This window comes from Dissoconium aciculare (assembly GCF_010015565.1).
Source record: "Dissoconium aciculare CBS 342.82 unplaced genomic scaffold K489scaffold_4, whole genome shotgun sequence".
In the NCBI taxonomy this organism is placed as follows: Eukaryota; Fungi; Ascomycota; class Dothideomycetes; order Mycosphaerellales; family Dissoconiaceae; genus Dissoconium; species Dissoconium aciculare.
Genome location: NW_022984954.1, coordinates 891,147 through 903,804, shown reverse-complemented (window position 1 = coordinate 903,804; position 12,658 = coordinate 891,147). Strand labels below are relative to the sequence as shown.

Genomic DNA, 12,658 nt, shown 5'->3' with positions numbered 1-12,658 from the left:
AGATTTCGTGCCGCGTTGGTTTGCGCAATGGTCATGAGTGCTCGTGGCCTGTATGGATCATCAAAAGGCTGAGAGGAAATGGAAGATGGACTCGAAAGACCGAGCCGGGCCATTCAGTCAAATATATCCATTTCGGATTGGCAACGATCAGCCAGCGGCACGACTGTGGTGGCAGGCTGTGCGCACACTCTTTGCCGAGAAGCTTCGGACCTTGCTTCGGAAATTTTGCGCTGCTGCAGTGTCGTGATAAGACAAACGGTTGTGATCTGAGCAAACATAGGTCTCCCTCCCAATATAGCCCAATGGTGGCGGTAGAGGAGAGGAGACGAGGGTGAGAGAGCACGCACACCTCTTCAAACCTCTTCTTCTACTCCTGCTGCCGGTTTGCACATCCTCCCTTGCGCTTTTCATTGTTCTCCATCTCTCATTTCCTCTTGACATTTCGTATCACATTCGCATTGCAGATTTGTCCGGCCTTGTACGCAACCCAATTTCCAGCTGGCGACCGGATTGCCTTGGGACACTTCAATATCGCACAGCTCGGCCACCCGGCGCGTAAAAGCCCACACACATCGAAAGGGTGTATCTTGTTTGCAGCTCTGGTAGCGGCATCTCCACCTATCACAGAAGCGCCACCTCAAAATCTCACGAGCCCGGCGCTCCCACCATAGAAACCAAGGTCAGTACGCAGCTACTTGCATTTCGATAGTCTATCCACAGAGGAACAGCTCGTCCTTTTCGCCTTCGAGAAATAAAGTGCCTAGACCGAGCTACGCGGCCGAAGGAAGAATCACTTGCCTTCTCGATGCCCCAGTCACACACATAGCCCACACCCACCACCTCCACTTGTTCACCATTGGCGTCACCGTGCGAAGCGCCGAGCACAAGAACCACTCTATCTCTCCTCTCCAACCTCTCTTCCCTTTTCCTCTTCTTCAGCCGGCCTCCATTTCGTCACCGTATTTCCTTAATTGCTTCACTTGCGTTCCGAAGAGCTGGTCTCTTTGATCAAACCACAACTTTCACGAAAAAGACTCAAAAATATTCGTCGTTCGGAATTAACACGACTATGTCAGGCCTCAAGAAAGACCTCAAGGTCACTGTCCTGCCAAGAACTTCCGAAGAATCAACATCCTCAACACAATCACATATCAAAGCACCATCACTCAAGTCGCCGCGCACCGCACGATTTGCAGAGGCCACTGCTGTTCACTCTCCCATCGAACCGTCTCCAGCAGCACTACCCTTTGGGCGAGAGAAGACAGTACACCTGATGGCGCAACCTCAGGTCTCTGACGTCGGCTTCGGCTATGTCAACAAGCACGAATCCGTCGAGATGCCCGACACCGAGTACCGACCACCTGTCGTTGCTAGAGCGCTCCGAAGTCCCACGATGCCCTTGAAGAGCGCCATGAAGACTCCTGGTGCGCCGCCACGAGACTTTGGTGAGGCGATTCTCAGCCCGACCTTCAAGGAGGAGCAGATCGTCGAGAAGACCGAAAAGTTCACCGAGAATCAGCAAGTCAAGGACGTGGTATGTATCATCGCCTCCCATCTGCCAACCTGGCACGTAACATTACTGATACCCAATCTTAGAAAGTCAAAACTCGCGTCCGTGTTGTAAAGTTCCTCCTGCGTGGTGTCAACTTCTCCTGCGCTTTGGTCGTACTCGGCATGCTTGGAACGACCATGGCCGTATTCAACGCAACCAAGGCTCTGCCTCCACGAAACAACCTTCCTGCCTGGGCTCCTAACCAACAGACTTGGCCCCAGATTCTTCTGCTCTCCCTCGCTTGCATCTCTCTCTTCACGACTCTCATCGTCTTTTACGGCTACTGGAAGGGCGGTCACAAGCAGGCACAGAAGAGTTCCGTCTACTACACTCTGTTCGCCGTCGGCTTCTTCATCTTCAGTACGGTCATGTGGGTTATTGCAACGGTCGCGTTCCAGCACTCCAAGCAAAACGGCAACAACAAAGACATGTGGGGCTGGGCTTGTGTCGACAATCCCCGTCACGATTTGTTCGAGGCCGATGTCGGTTACAGTCTCCTTTGCCGCCTGCAGAACTGGAGCTTGGTCTGCGCCATCATTGAGATCGTCGTCGAAGTCATCACCATCTGCGTCTACGGAGTGATCTTCTACCGCTTCTACTCGAAGCGTCAACTTCGCAAGACTATGGAAGTGCGTGACCAGGCTCGCAGCCAGCTTTACATGGCGCAGATGCGTACCCAGCCCAACACTCCCGCGCCATTCAGCCCGCGCGATGGCGGCTGGCGTGCTCCATCTGACGAGTCCTTCAACAAGGCTGGTGCCATGGAGGAGGGCGACGTCCGCTACATCAGCGCCGACCAGAAGCATGTCCCGGCACCCTTCAAGCTCCAAGCGCCACCGATCAAGGTCACCAACGCCACTCCCAAGGTCCAACAACTCGGGTTTACTCCCCTCGACACCAGCGTATCAGACCGTCCTGCTCCCCGCGTGACCACCGTCACCGTGCAGCAACGCTCGCGGACACCCTCGCCAGAGGTCGACGCGCGCTCGCCGCTGGTCATCAACGCGCCGCCATTGTCAGCACGCTACCCAGCGCCACCGATGTCTGCCCGATCGTTTGCCGCCGGCCCGCTCTCGCCACGCATGATGGCCGCACAGGAAGCCTCCATCCAGGAGCATGTTGCGGCAGCGCCTGGTGAACAGGTCTATGCGGCAGTGCCTATTCCCGGTGCGTACGAAGCGCCGCTCTCGCCAGGATTCGAAAACAGGCACATGCAATTCCCGCGGATGTGAAATTGAAAGTCGCTTCTGAGCGATTTTTCCGCTTTCGACCTCACATTTCTTACGGGATTTTGCCGGCCAATTTCTCCCCCTTTTCTTCTCCTCTCCGGCGGGATGATACTGTTTACTTCGATTTGGCGTGGCTTTCCAGACTGCAAGCGGGCTTTTGGTTTCATGTTGGCACACGGAGGCGTTGGCTGTGATAATGATGATATCCTCGACACACTTGATGTGATGTTTCATGCTTTTCTTTTTTTATCTATATGTATTTGAACAAAAATCTAGAAATGAACAGTTACGGTGACACAAAAGTCTCGCTCCTCTCCCAAATTTGCGATCCATGTGTATTTTTAATGTGCCCATGTGGTTGCGGGCTCGTTTCGCACAAGTGAACTGCGATTTTCTGCTCGCTGATGCCACTTTCACCCAGCAATTTGTCCCAATGGTGAAAGAGCTTGGTGCTGGGCAAAGACTTTGAGATGAATGTGATTGTGCTGTGGTAGAGTGCCCAGGTGAGTCTGGTTGAGATACATGATCATATATTCCGTGACAGTATCATATATACCGTGTATTATGTCACAGGCATACGACTTGTCAACTGCCTGGGCTGTCTATGGGCATCATCCGCTGATTGACAGCTGTAGACGATCATATCTCCAGCATCGCACCTTCCGCCATCCACCTTCACAACCGCCTCTCGACCAGCCAGTGACCCTCCACTTGACGATTTGACAACAAAGCAACAAATCCTCAGCTTGCACGCTCCTCATCATCCGCTAAACCACAAATCACATTCACCACGTGCGCCACGCCAATATGAGCGCCGATCCAGAGCGGGAGCACGCGCTCGAAGAATACAAGAACAAACTCTTAGAATCACGCGAATGGGAGGCCAAGTTGAAGGCATTACGATTAGAGATCAAGGGCCTACAACACGACTTTGATGTCTCGGAGGACAACATCAAAGCATTACAGAGTGTCGGGCAGATCATCGGCGAGGTGCTCAAGCAGCTGGACGAGGAGCGGTTCATAGTCAAGGCCTCGTCGGGGCCTAGATATGTCGTCGGATGTCGATCAAAGGTCGACAAGGCCAAACTGAAGCAAGGCACGCGAGTGGCGCTGGACATGACGACGCTCACAATCATGCGCATGCTTCCGCGAGAGGTGGACCCGTTGGTGTACAACATGTCGTTGGAGGATCCGGGACAGGTGTCGTTCGCGGGAATCGGCGGTTTGAACGAGCAAATCCGAGAGCTAAGAGAGGTGATTGAGTTACCGCTGAAGAACCCGGAACTGTTCATGCGAGTCGGTATCAAGCCTCCGAAAGGTGTGCTGTTATATGGTCCTCCTGGTACCGGCAAGACGCTTCTTGCTCGAGCAGTGGCGAGCTCGTTGGAGACCAACTTCCTCAAAGGTATGATACTCTCCGATTCCCAGGCGCACTTTTCCGCAAAGGGCTGCTTACTGACCTGACACAGTCGTCTCCTCCGCCATCGTCGACAAATACATCGGTGAATCCGCTCGTCTCATTCGCGAAATGTTCGGATACGCAAAAGAGCACGAACCTTGCATCATCTTCATGGACGAAATCGACGCCATCGGCGGCCGACGTTTCTCGGAGGGAACCAGCGCCGACCGTGAGATCCAACGTACGCTGATGGAACTGCTCAACCAGCTCGACGGTTTCGACTACCTCGGAAAGACCAAGATCATCATGGCGACGAATCGACCGGATACCCTCGACCCGGCGTTGCTGCGTGCTGGGCGACTCGACCGAAAGATCGAGATCGGCCTCCCCAACGAAGCAGGACGACTGGAGGTGCTCAAGATCCACGCTGCGGGTGTGCAAAAGGAGGGAGAGATTGACTTTGAGAGTGTGGTGAAGATGAGCGATGGGTTGAACGGTGCGGATCTGCGAAACGTGGTCACGGAGGCAGGTCTGTTGGCTATCAAGGACTACCGCGATGCCATCAGCCAGGACGATTTCAACAAGGCGGTCCGGAAGGTCACGGAGACGAAAAAGCTGGAGGGCAAGTTGGAGTACCAGAAACTGTGAGCCGTTCCTACTGCTTCATAGAGCGAGGCTATGCAAAATACATTCCGGCCAGTCCCTGCCCGGCGTGTGGTGGTTCTACCATTACGAATGACGAACAAAGCTGCCAGGTCGTCGTTGTATAATACGAGAGCACGGTTATGGCTGGTCGATCCCATGAGATCAATCGCCCGAACAGACGGGCCGCAATATATGAGAATCAATCCTGCCTGTCGAGGATGGCCAACACGACCTGTCTAACCTTCTGCGCCGGAGGGTGAATGACTTCAAGTTAGGCGCTTCTGCTTAATAATTGTTATCATGATGCATATTGATACTGCTTGACCGATACCTGCTCCCATCCCCTTGTCCGCCTCCATCGCCCGAGCGCAGACCCAGCAGTCTCCCCCTCGCTACTCTGACAATCATCATCATCGTCATCGACAGTCCATCTCAGCTCCACCTCCCCAAAATAATTCGCTTCCTCTCCCACACGGACAAACCCCACACTTTCAAACAATCGGATACTGCCCTCATTCATCTGATTAATCTTGACCCGTAAATATCTCAGCTTCCCCTTTTTCTGCAACGGAGCCCGTGGTGACCGTGCCGTCCCACCCTCCTGATCACCGTGGTCAGACGAATGCGTAGACCTCGCATATGCCTCACCGATGCCCTGCCAGAAGGCAAAGGTGTAGTCGACAAAGGCCAATAACGCCGCGCGGCCGTAGCCCCGACGGTGGAGGTCCTTGCGCGCGATCATCAGTTCGATTTCGCCGACGATGAGATCTTCCTCCTCCTCCTCCTCCTCGCCTCCTTGTTGTTGTTGTTGCTTCGCCGCTGGAATGTCTCGATCGTCATTTCCGTCGTCATCGTCGTCGTCAGTTTCAAACGGGTAGAGAAACAGATTGATATCCCCAATCATGGCCACATCACCCTCCACTACAACCTCCCCATCTCCCTCCACGACAGCCTCCCTGGCGGCCGAAGAGGAGGCCTCGGGGAGACAGACGATGAAGGTCAATTTGTCCCCGTCGGCGCGCCAGCTCTTCTGCATGGCGTATTCCTCCGCGAGGCTCAACGGCTCCGAGGCCGTGGCGCTCTGGAGCTCCGGATCCAGCATCCAGGTGTGGTACTGCGGCACGTGGGAGGACGTGTAGGGGACCAAGAGGATTTTGGATGTCGAGAGGGCTGGATGGGGAGGGGTTCTTTGTTAGAATGGAAGGGAGGGAGGGAGGCGGTGGTGGTAGTGGTTTTCCAGGTTGGAGATGGGTTGGGTTGGTGTTATTGGGGAAGTGAAGAATGGAGGCGTACCGGTGTGTTCGTTGATTTTCATGGTGAAGAGGACTTTTGGGGGGTTGTTTTTTCTCTTGTTTTTATTTTCTTCTCATGGATGAAGCGAATCTCTCTTAGGAATGTGCCCTTTCCTTTGTGGTGGCTCTTATCTCTCTGATTTGGTTGCTAGTCTCATTTGATTTGGATCTTTTCCCAGTTCAAGTCGTGAAACTTGATGGGTAGAAATCTGACGCCATCTCCATCCAGTGGCGGTCAACCATCACTTTCATTTTTGGACGACAGCAGACGGAGCGTTTTCCAAGCCGCAACAACAGCAAGCAAGCCTACCTAGGTACATGAGGTGGTATCTTCATGAATTTTAGTGGAACACCACACGCTTTTCATACTGTGCTCAAATTTAATTGCGCGCAGAATCATATCGACCGCCATGCGAATCCAAGATTCGAAATCTCGCTCTCTACAGAACATGTCTTAATAAGTATTGTTAGCCGCACTGTATTCGTGTATGTCTCAACGCATGTCGACGCTCGTTTTCAAACCTGCCCAGGTGATCTTTTCAACGTCCAGCGATCACATCTTTTGCATGCGTGTGCCCGAGACCTCGACGGAAAGGAAGAGAAGAAAAAAGAGAAGGATAGAAGAAGATGTATCCATGCCTCCTCACACTGCATGAATGAACTTGGACCCTTTGAAACCATTGATGTTGATTATCGGAAGGAGAAAGGATTTGTTCCGGCTGCAAAGGTAGAAACGATGACGTCCTCCGACTCGAAACACCATCAACCGCCAGCCATCCCGCTCATATTTTCATATAAATACAGTGATCGCAAACGCTTTTCTTTTCATTTCTTTTCGGTTCCGCCCAATCCTCGTCGGGGCAAATACATCCCATAAAAGGCCATGCTCTTCCATACACCTCCATTCCCTCATTGACTTATCGACCGTCAATCTCAATCGATCCTCATCATTCTTCTCCTCGTTTGCTGGAAACCACCATTCTGGGATAGAGCGATCGCCTTATTTGCCCTTGTCGGTGCCGTACTGCGTCTTGTTCCATGTCCGGCCGGGCGCGCCGTAATCGTCCTTCTTTTGATCGGCGTGGTTATCTTGGAACTCTTGGGATTTGACGCCGCTGGGATTCGATTGGGTGTAGATTTCCTCGGAGGTACCTGTGGAGAGGAAAAACATTGAGTATGCTGGCTAGAGGGGAAAGGTTCTGAGCTGCTGTCGGAGGATGGGACCAGCTGTCGACGACTGGCAAGGGGGTTTTATTCCATAGCTGGGTGATCGAGAGGAGTTTCGTCGTGACCCCAAATCGGATATGGTGTTTCTCAGGAGGAACTTACCTCGTTTGGTTGCAAAGCCGGGAGTGTGTGTGGTGGTTCCGCCACCTGAGGCGAATCTTTGGGCGATGGCCTCGGTGCCAGGAGTCTTGATCCCGTCTCTGAAGGAGGAACCGGTCAGTCGAAGGAAAGCTGACGATGAAGTACAGTCGGGACAGCCACGGCAAGGACATACTGAATCGGGTTGACCTTGGCGACGGTGCGAGGGAAGAGGTAGAGGGCAGCGCCAACACCACCAGCGATCATGATGTTTCTCGTGCTAAGTAGTTTGGCCATGTTGACGGTGATGAAGAGAGACGATCAAGGTGAGGGATGATTGCAGGTGTTCGGAGGGTTGTGAAGGACTGTAGGTCTCTCGTGATTGCAAGATGATGATATTATTCGTTGTTAAGGAAGATAGACAGAGAGTAAGGTATGGAAAGAGACACAGAAGGATGGGCAGAGACAGTTTGTCTACCTGGGTATTTACATGTCGAAAGCGCAGTGCATCCTCCTCGGCAGCGATGAAATCATCAAGTACGCAATTTGGGCCATGATGTATGGATGTGAACACACACGTTTCGGGAGGTGCAAGGGACCGACAACGTGTAAACAACAACCCGCAACCCGTAATGTAAATGGAAAGGTAGAAATGTATGTTTCTAAGTTTGTTCGATCGGGCGTTCGCATCGTCATCGATCCGTGGATGTCATCGATCTACCGGGCGATGAAAGGAAGGGAAGGAACCGTTCGCGGGGGGCTAAAGTTGAATAAGTCCTCTGATGGATAACTGAAATCAATCGTCCATCTCTGCAGCTCGGTCCCATGCTATTAATCCCATCCATTCCCGTCGCGCGGTCGGTACCTGCATTCACACCTGCACCTTACATTTCATCTGTTTATCAATACATGTACCTAGGTATGTATGCATGTATGGTATACACCATTCACTAGGTATACAGCATGTTAACCGCCTTTCAATGAAGAAGCTAAATGAGAACATCTTGGTCGCGCATGTGCACAAAGCTCAACCTGACTGTCCTTGGATCAACCAGGAGACTCCCCGGGTACTGCTACTGTGGACTGTACGTATACCCACTGTGTCTATGTCCCGTCCAAACCTTCACCTTCGACGGTACGACAATCCAGTAACCTATAAAGAGAGTATTCGGCCGCTGACCTTCCGCGCCTCAGGCTGCTCTCTCCCGAATAATGAAGAAGAGGAGAACGAAGCGGCGTGAAATGCCAGGTATTCGTTTTGCGGTTCTCCATCTTCAGTTCAGGACATGGTCATCTTCATGCGATCCCGTCGGAAGTTGAGCCTCGAGTATCCGCGTGCCCAGGTACCTACTAGGTAGGTGTAGGTGGTTCTAATGTCTGCGCCGTCGTTACAGTTCGTTGCACTCATGCGCCGGACTTCCATTCTCCCTCCAGCGTTGATTTGTATGGGCATGTTCTAGTATATAACCCGCCAATGACGTACCCAGGCGCTGTCCGTCCATCCAATGTGGGGTCAATCAATTCACACCCACTCATTACGGGCATGGAGACGTTGTAGAGATATATATTTCCACTGTCAATGGCGATCGAGGATTCATAAGAGTGCCGAACTCACATAATAAACATATAGCAGGTTTTCATTGAGGAGCAGACTGGGATACCGCTTGCTCGTCTTATCTCCATCAAGTGAAAGAACACCGCCGTCATCATCGTCGTCGTGAAGTGTCATGCCACCAGATCCCGTCTCCAACATGATTTTTTTTATAGGGCCAGATCGGCCAAGCTCGAAAACTGAATATCCTCATTAAATGTTCATCCCGCGCCTTCACAACGCATCGTTGAGATAACACATTTGAGTCCAGAATTGAAGCTTCGAGATTGAACAGTGGAAGAAGAGGTATCGACGACCTAACCTGCACGCATCGTCTAATCACAAGGCGATATCAAACAAGCACCCGAAAGAAATTTCAAAACCCTCCAACATCGAAGTACAAGTCCATTTCCTGCAACAGCCGAGTCCAAAGGGCGAGTCAAGAACAGACAACGGTCGGGATTCTATACATCAGCAACAAGACCGTCTCTCTCGAATCATGGCGCAATCACCTTCATCACCCACCAAAATCACCGTCCTGATCTCCGGCTCGGGCACCAATCTTCAAGCCCTCATCGACGCCTCGCAGACGCCCTCCCTGCCCAACGTCCGCTTCACGCGCGTGATCTCCGACCGCAAGGACGCCTACGGCCTGCAACGCGCCCGAGCCGCCGGCATCCCGACGACGCACCACGGCATCCTGCCCTACAAGAAACTCCATCCGGACTCGACCTCCCCGCCGACGTTCCTCGCCGCGCGCCAGGCCTACGACGCGCGCCTGGCGGAGCTCATCCTGGCGGACGGGCCGGACCTGGTCGTGTGCGCGGGGTTCATGCGGATCGTGACCGACGGGCTGCTGGGGCCGCTGCGGCGGGCGGACGTGCCGATCATCAACCTGCACCCGGCGCTGCACGGGGACCTCGTGGGCGCCGGGTGCATCGAGCGGGCGTGGGAGGAGTTCGCCGCGGGGCGACGCACGCGCACGGGCATCATGATCCACCACGTCATCGCCGAGGTCGACCTCGGCGAGCCGATCGTGCAGCGGGAGGTCGGCATCGAGGGCTGTGCCTCGTTGGAGGAGCTCCAGGGGAGGATCCACGAGGCGGAGCATAGGCTGATCGTGGAGGGGACCAGGAGGGTGGTGGAGCAGGTGTCGGGGAGGAAGAGGAGCGGGAAGGCGCAGTGATGTCAGTCGTGTTGAGTCGCGATGGTGGAGTTTTGCTTTGGTATGAAGATCCGTCCCATGCGTGGATTTTAGGAATTACGAGGAGTTATCGGATAGTTATGACTGGAAGGGAGAGGAAAGAATGGAACCGAAGAGTGCGTGAAGCGGTAGTTTATCAATTCGAAAGTTTCAAAAGAATGCATGCAAGTCCGACATGAGTTTGAGAAACGAGTGATCTGTCATGGGCACAACAGTCGGCATGCCGTGCCTATCAGAAGAAGAACATCATCCACGACGGCCTGACGACGGGACCTCTCAACGGGAAATTCCCGGCAGAATCGAGAAAAGAAGCAGCATCGATAAGAAGACCAAGACTTCTGGCTCCGTCATTCTCATTCTCACTCTCATCCTCCATCATTTCCTCCTCGACTTCCTCCTCCGCTTCCTCCTCGACTCGCTCGCTTCTCTGCTCTAACTCTGACGGAACTTCCCTTTCGCTGGCGCTCCATGGATGCTAACCACCGTAAGTTCTCTCATCCGCTTCATCGTCATCGGCAGATGAATCCCGCGTGCTCACGAGCACAGCCGCATCACCTTCACTCACAGCAAGCACTTCATCGTCATCATCATCATCATCATCCCCACCGTCGTCATCAGCAATATCCTAGATTCCACGAGCGGACTTCCGCCGGCGGCGCGGCCTCTAGTCTCCACCGTCGTCGTCGTCATCGCCACCACCACCCGCGCCATCGTTCTTCCCGCCGTTGTCCTTGCGGATGGGGATCTTGATCCCTTGGCCCTGTAGGCACTTACTCAGCGCCGTGCTCTCGACCACTCCCGGGAATTTCTTCGCGGAGAAGACCTGGAAGCAATCGGTGAACTCCCAGGCGAGGATTGCGCATTTGTTCTTGTTCAGGCTAGGCGGACTTTTGCCGTCGCTCAGGTTGACGAAGTTCATGCGCAGACTGTGTGCGGGGATTTGTTAGTAGAATGTTCCACAAATGATAGGTATCGATTGCGCAGACGGAAGCCCGACAAATGAGGTTCCGATCCAAATTGTGGAGCAAATGGAAATAGGCTCAAAACTTACTGGAAAAACCCTTCGGTGCGCACGCTGAGATCCTGGAAGACGAAATAAAAGCCCGATTCGCCCTGCTCGTTCTTCAGCCGCGCAGCATTGACGGACAGACTTCCGATCAGATTCCGGGTGTAGTTCGGCATCTGAGTGTGTTGAGGATAAAAGGGCATCGGTGCGGCGATGCCGCCACCATATCCCGTCGACGGTATGTACTGCCCGTACGAAGCCGCGATCGGCATTCCATAGCTGCCATGCATGCCGTACTGGGGCAAATTATAGCCGTCACTGCCTACGAGCATCATGTGCCCGGGCCGCTGCGCGTGAGGGTTATCCTGAGTTGGAGGATAGGCAGTGGTGGTAGCGGTGCTGATGCTGGTAGAAGGACTGTTGGAGCTGGACCGCACGAGGATGGCTTCGCTGACCTTGTTCTCGTCCCACAGGTCAACATTAACAATGAAGTGTGAGCAATCCAGATCTTCCAATTGAGGATCATCAGGGCTCAATTCGCGGCCGGTCTTTGGATCAGTGATGACAAGCAGCAATACTGGAGGAGGGGTGATTGGACGACGGTCCTTGTCTCCAAACCCGCACATGCGCGCACGCTTTGGCTGCTGTACAACACGTAGCGACCAGATGAACCCTTGGTAGACTTGAGATACTGGTCGCGCCTCACGAGGAGTACCAGCGACACGAGTTCGCCCGGTGACAGGATTTGTCACTTGCGGAGGCGCCAAGGGTTGTTGCTGCTCCTGTTGTAAAGGATGTTGCGGCATGGCTGCACCAGCTGATGAGAATGGAGGTGGGTTCATGGGGTTGACAGATCGCAAGTTAGAAATCGCTGGGTCATCACGCGGTCCCATTGGATCCAATGGTGGGAGCTGATTGTGGTTCCGGTCGAGGTAGTTTGGCATGGCCGATCGTGACATGTGCTGAGGATGTTGCGCATATTGTTGATGTTGTGGCTGCGCCGGCGGAGCGTACCCATATTGAGCTTGTGGCGCTGGTGGTAGAGGTGGCTGCTGCTGCTGCTGTTGTTGTTGTGGATGTTGCTGATACTGATGCTGTTGCTGTTGATGTTGCGGCTGGTGTTGTTGCTGATGTTGCTGCTGATGCTGATACGAATACATGTTCCCGCTGTTCGGGTGGTGCCCATTGGTTTGTGGAGTGCCATATTCATTCTTGAACTCACCCTTGAATTCACTTTTATATTCGCTAGACTCGGAGCGACCATCGCTGGCCGCCATGTTGGCCGAAGATGTAGGAGGGTATGCTGGCTGAGATGCTGGAGTATGTGCCGTATATTGATGAGGATGTGAGGGCGACTGTTGTGAGATCATGATGATGCCGCTGGAACACGGAATTTGAGAGAGTTGACGTGGGAGTCAGCCGCCTCCAATGGTCG

The 12,658-nt window shown here is 53.4% G+C and overlaps 7 protein-coding genes across 7 annotated transcripts; 4 read left to right on the top strand and 3 right to left on the bottom strand.

The window, feature by feature from the left end:
• Nucleotides 1–1,069: 1,069 nt before the first annotated feature.
• Nucleotides 1,070–2,784, top strand: K489DRAFT_316866 (uncharacterized protein; the record flags this gene model as incomplete). Its single annotated transcript, XM_033601195.1, has 3 exons — nucleotides 1,070–1,570; nucleotides 1,597–2,493; nucleotides 2,650–2,784. 3 exons carry the CDS (start codon nucleotides 1,070–1,072, stop codon nucleotides 2,782–2,784), a joined length of 1,533 nt encoding a protein of 510 aa, XP_033461313.1.
• Nucleotides 2,785–3,588: 804 nt separating this feature from the next.
• Nucleotides 3,589–4,828, top strand: K489DRAFT_387797 (26S protease-like protein regulatory subunit S10b; the record flags this gene model as incomplete). The annotated part of the gene is made up of 2 exons (XM_033606358.1): nucleotides 3,589–4,186; nucleotides 4,251–4,828. 2 exons carry the CDS (start codon nucleotides 3,589–3,591, stop codon nucleotides 4,826–4,828), a joined length of 1,176 nt encoding a protein of 391 aa, XP_033461312.1.
• A 406-nt stretch (nucleotides 4,829–5,234) lies between these two features.
• K489DRAFT_288854 (uncharacterized protein) lies at nucleotides 5,235–5,999 on the bottom strand (the record flags this gene model as incomplete). Its single annotated transcript, XM_033600140.1, has 1 exon — nucleotides 5,235–5,999. A coding segment is annotated over one exon (765 nt), but the record flags the coding sequence as incomplete, so codon positions are not given.
• A 190-nt stretch (nucleotides 6,000–6,189) lies between these two features.
• Nucleotides 6,190–7,259, top strand: K489DRAFT_178629 (uncharacterized protein). Its single transcript, XM_033599442.1, has one exon. The coding sequence runs from the start codon at nucleotides 6,452–6,454 to the stop codon at nucleotides 6,992–6,994; it is 543 nt and encodes a 180-aa protein (XP_033461310.1). The 5' UTR covers nucleotides 6,190–6,451; the 3' UTR covers nucleotides 6,995–7,259.
• Nucleotides 7,118–7,719, bottom strand: K489DRAFT_408671 (uncharacterized protein; the record flags this gene model as incomplete). Its single annotated transcript, XM_033607509.1, has 3 exons — nucleotides 7,118–7,269; nucleotides 7,447–7,544; nucleotides 7,619–7,719. The coding sequence occupies 3 exons, from the start codon at nucleotides 7,717–7,719 to the stop codon at nucleotides 7,118–7,120; spliced, it is 351 nt and encodes a 116-aa protein (XP_033461309.1).
• Nucleotides 7,720–9,512: 1,793 nt separating this feature from the next.
• On the top strand, nucleotides 9,513–10,199 carry K489DRAFT_408670 (phosphoribosylglycinamide formyltransferase; the record flags this gene model as incomplete). The annotated part of the gene is made up of 1 exon (XM_033607508.1): nucleotides 9,513–10,199. One exon carries the CDS (start codon nucleotides 9,513–9,515, stop codon nucleotides 10,197–10,199), a length of 687 nt encoding a protein of 228 aa, XP_033461308.1.
• Nucleotides 10,200–10,881: 682 nt separating this feature from the next.
• K489DRAFT_316605 (uncharacterized protein) lies at nucleotides 10,882–12,029 on the bottom strand (the record flags this gene model as incomplete). The annotated part of the gene is made up of 2 exons (XM_033601177.1): nucleotides 10,882–11,143; nucleotides 11,269–12,029. 2 exons carry the CDS (start codon nucleotides 12,027–12,029, stop codon nucleotides 10,882–10,884), a joined length of 1,023 nt encoding a protein of 340 aa, XP_033461307.1.
• Nucleotides 12,030–12,658: the final 629 nt, after the last annotated feature.

Bases quoted from the DNA above. Each gene is read 5' to 3' on its own strand.
- K489DRAFT_178629 (XM_033599442.1), top strand. From the start codon at position 6,452: ATGAATTTTAGTGGAACACCACACGCTTTTCATACTGTGCTCAAATTT.